Source organism: Penaeus chinensis, chromosome 12, assembly GCF_019202785.1.
Source record: "Penaeus chinensis breed Huanghai No. 1 chromosome 12, ASM1920278v2, whole genome shotgun sequence".
NCBI classification, from domain to species: domain Eukaryota; kingdom Metazoa; phylum Arthropoda; class Malacostraca; order Decapoda; family Penaeidae; genus Penaeus; species Penaeus chinensis.
In genome coordinates, this window is record NC_061830.1 from 18,745,122 (window position 1) to 18,750,313 (window position 5,192).

At 35.7% G+C, this 5,192-nt stretch overlaps 1 protein-coding gene across 1 annotated transcript in view; it reads right to left on the reverse strand.

Annotated features, from left to right (window-relative positions):
* Positions 1 to 267: 267 nt before the first annotated feature.
* LOC125031259 (nucleolin-like) overlaps positions 268 to 5,192 on the reverse strand; it is a 6,864-nt gene continuing 1,939 nt past the window's right edge. The window contains exons 2-6 of the mRNA XM_047621919.1: positions 2,870 to 3,031; positions 1,599 to 1,714; positions 1,300 to 1,404; positions 767 to 827; positions 268 to 530 (exon numbers count right to left, since the gene is read on the reverse strand). Of these exons, the coding sequence (XP_047477875.1) occupies positions 378 to 530; positions 767 to 827; positions 1,300 to 1,404; positions 1,599 to 1,714; positions 2,870 to 3,016 (582 nt within the window). The 5' untranslated portion in view covers positions 3,017 to 3,031 and the 3' untranslated portion in view covers positions 268 to 377. The remainder of the gene's footprint in view (positions 531 to 766; positions 828 to 1,299; positions 1,405 to 1,598; positions 1,715 to 2,869; positions 3,032 to 5,192) is intronic.

Sequence of the window (5,192 nt, forward strand, 5' to 3'; positions counted from 1 at the left end):
TAAAGAGCAATGACAATTCTATTTTTCTGAAACCAGAGCATTTTTGCGACATTTTATCTTTTAAGGACAACTTCCTCTCAGCACAGATCTTGAAGTTTTCCTAGCCTTCAATGTTAAATTTAAAATGCTGATGAAACTGTCTAAAGCCATATCATGAATCTGGAGAAGTAGTTACTGATCCAAACAAGCATTTTACTGCTAGATGGAGACACGAGCATACCATGCCATTACACTTTTTAAGTATAGTAGGTAAATTATACAAAAAAAAATAGTAGCACATTAATTAAATGTGTATTTTTTTAATTTCCTTTATATTCTGACAAGAATAAATGAACCTCTTACAGCCAACAACTCTCATACTCTTCTGTTACATCCTATCACTCATCGTCGTCATCCTCTTCCTCCTCGTCATCGTCATCATCGTCGTCATCATCATCATCACCCTCTTCCTCCTCGCCTTCCTCTTCCTCACCATCCTCATCCTCATCATCGTCATCCTCTTCTTCCTCTTCCTCCTTTACTGGTTCCTTCTATAAAAGTAAAAATACAATATAACAAGGATACATTCCAAGGTTTCAAATCTTAGTTTATTTTTACTCTAATTTTGATCATCTTTCATTGTTCCAAAATTACTTATGAAGTCTTATTCAAGAGTTTAATATAAAAAGTTATTAATATTTAAGCAAAATGGAATAGCTTGTATCTGTGGGCAGATACAAAGCATTTGTGTGATCGAAGATTTTACAAAATGCACAGGATCTCTTACCTTTGCCTTCTTATTTGGTTTTGTTTCAGCCTCTGGCAGGGTTCTCTTAGGCGATTTATCTCTGTAGGGGAGGGGTGTAGGTGTCATTACATTACATACTAAACTTTAACCAGAAAAAGTAAATGTCAATAACTATTCTATCTGGTAATAACCCAATCCCAATGGGTAATTTCCTGATACGCATGCCCTCTCTCCCCAGTTATATTCAAAGTGGCATGGGCCTTGCTGCCGGGGGCTTTTGTCGTCACTGTAGCATGAGTGGCATGACCATACATGCCCCCAGAAAACAGGATTGGTGCACCATGGGATGTATGCACTTGCCACCCGAAATAATAGTACAGGCATGCCATGGCATGTACAGACATAACACCCAGCAACTAAGGGTTAACAACAATCTCTTTTGCTTTTAAGTTTATGTAAAAAAATATATATATAAATAAATAAAATCCTAAAAATAAATTATAAATAAAAACAAAAGTAGCTTTTGTCTAGTTATCCTAATACATAAACTATGAACGTCTAGAATAACTTACTGTTGTGCAAAGGCCTTATTAACTGTGATTTTATCATCCATATCCTTAATCTTTGCGGTTGCTTCCTCGGCTTCTTTTTCTGTCTTGAAGTGCATTTGTAAAAATCTTTGAAGAGGAGAAAGTTTCAGATTAGATACAGGAAGTTTTCCTGATAACGTATCAACCATTCTAATGCTACATATATAAAAAAGCTTGCATTTGGATAAACATACAACTGATGTATGTTTATATATATTAATATATATATACTAAAGTAAAGTTAAATAGTGAAGTTGAAGACAAATAATTTTAGAACTTACTTTCCAAGTTTTACTGTGTTTGCACCTTTCACTGCTTGCAGGAAGTGTTTGATGTCTTCTATACTGGGCTTATTTTGGAACTCTACAAAAAGCGCAGTTTTGTCAAATTCTTGAGGCTGAAAGACAATGTTTTTTATAGTAAGATCAGGTCTGTACATTTCTATTCAGGCAACAAAATTTGGTCTTACCATATTGCTTTCCAAATAAAAGAAAAATAATGAACTAAAATATTAACTTGTATTATTAAACAGAATGCAAAACCATGCAATGGAATAGCTTGGTGACAATTATTAACCCCTTAACGACGGGTCACGTCTATAGACGTCAAAACAAACTGCTCAAAATGTAGTGTGCGGCTGTACGCCAAAGCTCTATGAGCCGGTGATTTGGCTTCATGTACCAAACTCCCGCGCTCAAAGTCGGCGTGTTGCTATTGAGCGCAAGAGCATGGAGTTTTTTGTTTAAGTTTTCTTCACCCGTCACCAAGGGGTTAACCCATTGGTGACGGGTGAAGAAAACAAAAAAACTATGCTCTGGCGAACCACGGCAACACCCCGACTTTGAGCGCGCGAATCACTGCCTCGGAGAGCTTTGGCACGCCCCCGCAGCCGACAGCCACACGCCACATTTCAAGCGGTTTGTTTGGCGTGACCTGTCGGGAAGGGGTTAAACAGAAAAATGGGTTTCAGGATGCTACTGCCAATTACTAGAAGAAAACTAATTTTAAATAATATACCTTTTATCTGTCTTTGATAATGTAAATATTCATACTAATGGTCTCTTTCACCCAATCAAGAAAATGATTCTGTATATACTATTAACCAACATGGCACAAGTAAATTTATACAATTTACTTTATATCAAAAATTAGTTATATGAAATTTGATTCTATTGCAGATTCATATAAATATGTGTACTTCTAGTTAGCAGAATTTTAGTTACTTAAAAGGTTATTTCATACATTGTAGGCTTAATAATCCAGTTTTCAATGTTGGCCTTGTACTAGCCAGTGAAGATTTAGAATATTTAAATACTAATATATATATATATATATATATATATATATATATATATATATATATAAGCATTCTTTTTTGTCTGGCTGCAAGCCACTTATGATTGTAAAATATTCAGAAAAAATACGAGATTATATAAAAATCTGAAGATATGAGATTTTATCTATGTATCTTGCTTTTTTAAGTTTGACATTGCAGTGTAAAAGAGTAATATGCAAGTATTGTAGAATTTGCAGACCTTGCTTCTTTACTTACTCTGGGCTTTTGGCCGAAAGTTCTTCCAGCCCCAAAACCTCCACGGCCTCCTCTCCCTCTGAATCCTCCTCGGCCTCCTCGGCCTCCTCGGCCTCCACGGCCTCTGGGAGATGTGCCATTTGAAACTTTTTCTGTTGCGTCAACCATTGTGGTTTTTTGTAACTGGAAGAAAAAAAGTTAATTATTGAAAATTAAATATATGTAGCACCAAGACTGCAAACTCAAACACTAAACAAACATGAACTCCCATGGACCTGATATTTGGAACCTGTTTGTCACCAAGTGCATTTGTTTATTCTAGTCACTTGCCATTTTGTGTTCATAAGTCTGAATTTCAGATGTAGTTTGAAGTGGACAGAACTGTTCTGGTATTCAATACTGTAAATCTTTGGTTTAAGGTTAGTAACAACCTTCCTCCATACTTTACAGGGTTGAGGTTATCATTATTTATTTATTTCATCATTGTTGTTATTATTATTATTATTATTATTATTATTATTATTATTATTATTATTATTATTATTATTATTATTATTATTATATATATATATATATTTTTTTTTTGGGGGGGGGATAAAAATATAAACTATGACTGACAATCTGCTAACCCACATGGTGTACTATGAGCAAAACAATCATAGTTGCCTTGACATCTCTTATAATGAGAATCCCATTTCATATGCCAAAACTAGCAGACTTGCAGCTTTCGATATTACTGGTTTTCCAACAAGACAGCAAATTGGAGAAATTCAGAGTCCTGTGGTTGAATTCACAATTATACAATCATTACACATTTACCAGCTATCAGTTACCATCATAGTTACCAGTGTTGGTAAACTGGGATTCATGGAGATGCCAACTCTCCGCATACATATGACCATAAATGGATTCATTCTAATTATAGCCACAGGGCTCTTGTAAAGCAATTTTACCACTCTGCTAATGCCATACAATTCTCAGGGCTTCTTTAGCCAATCAAGGAATATGTAAACAAAAGTCATAAGTCCAATTTCTGAATTATGGCTGCAGGAATGACTTTATAAAATGCAGGATAAGGGTAGCAAACTTGTTGAATTATGTTTATCAAGTGCAATGTTGAATGACCTCCCTGGCTATCTGCCATCAAAACTGAAAATAGTACAAACATGGTCATATCAATAGATATTTATTATTGTCAATCAAGGAACAAGCTGAAACACCTTTTAATAATGTTTTTCACTTATCTTTAATGTTAAGCAAGGAATCACTCCAAACGTTACATTTTTTTGCAGCAATATTTACTGTCAAATTAGTAGAGAAACTTGTTCTCGCCCACACAATTGGGAGCCTGTTATACTTTGCCTCCATTCCAACAGACACAAAGCTGCTATAATCTCTTAACATTGCAGTTTTTTTTTTGGGGAGGCAATTGTTTATGAATTGAACACCCACTTGGCAAAATAATGATGGAAATGGGGTCCAAGGTTGGAGCCCTAGGCTAGGGAAATACACGAATCCAGTAAGGTTCTGGGGGAAAGCCCTAGGTCCGGACAAATTTCGACTTAAATGGCAATCGTTATACAAGTTTGTGCCTTTAGAATGGGTTGTTTAACCTGGGAACTTTATCTCTGTCCTGTTGTAATTTATCATCCTCCTGAGACCGAACACATTACATGTTTTTGTGAATGTATTACTTCTGGTCACTCTTTACAGATAAAACAAGGCACTTATTGTGGTATTGGTAAAATCTCTTAGAAACTGAACTTGTATGACATGTCCGGTTAAATAATATCCTGTTACAGTGGTTAACGATTTAAAAAAAAATCCAGTTATGACTATATCCTCCAGTGAGTTTTGCATTCTTTTTCGTGGTAGGTTAACCCCTTCAGTCTGGATGACATGACCATCACATCATGGAGATTGGGTGGGGGTCCAGGAGCAGACCCCCAATTTGGAAATACAGAAACTAGATGGAGGATTGTGGGCGTAACCCCCAGGTTAAGAAGGTTTTTGGCTCATTCAGCGGTTTGTGGATTTCCCAGGAATGGCTGGAGTAACAGATTGAATCTCAGAGGGGTGTGATCACTTTGTAAACAAAACTATTATAATTTGTATCATTTGTGATGGAAAATATGAGATTCACACACATATAGTGTAGATAATAGAAAGGAATAATAAATGCAAGGTTGGTTGGATGTTTGAAGCTAAAAAATTATCAGTGTAACCTGCATTGATCTCCTATACATTAACCCTTGCTAAACTACATATACTGGCAGTTTGTGGCCCAAAGGGAGTGTGCATGAACCATGGCAGTCAATGCATCATTGATGAGCAGACTTTCCCT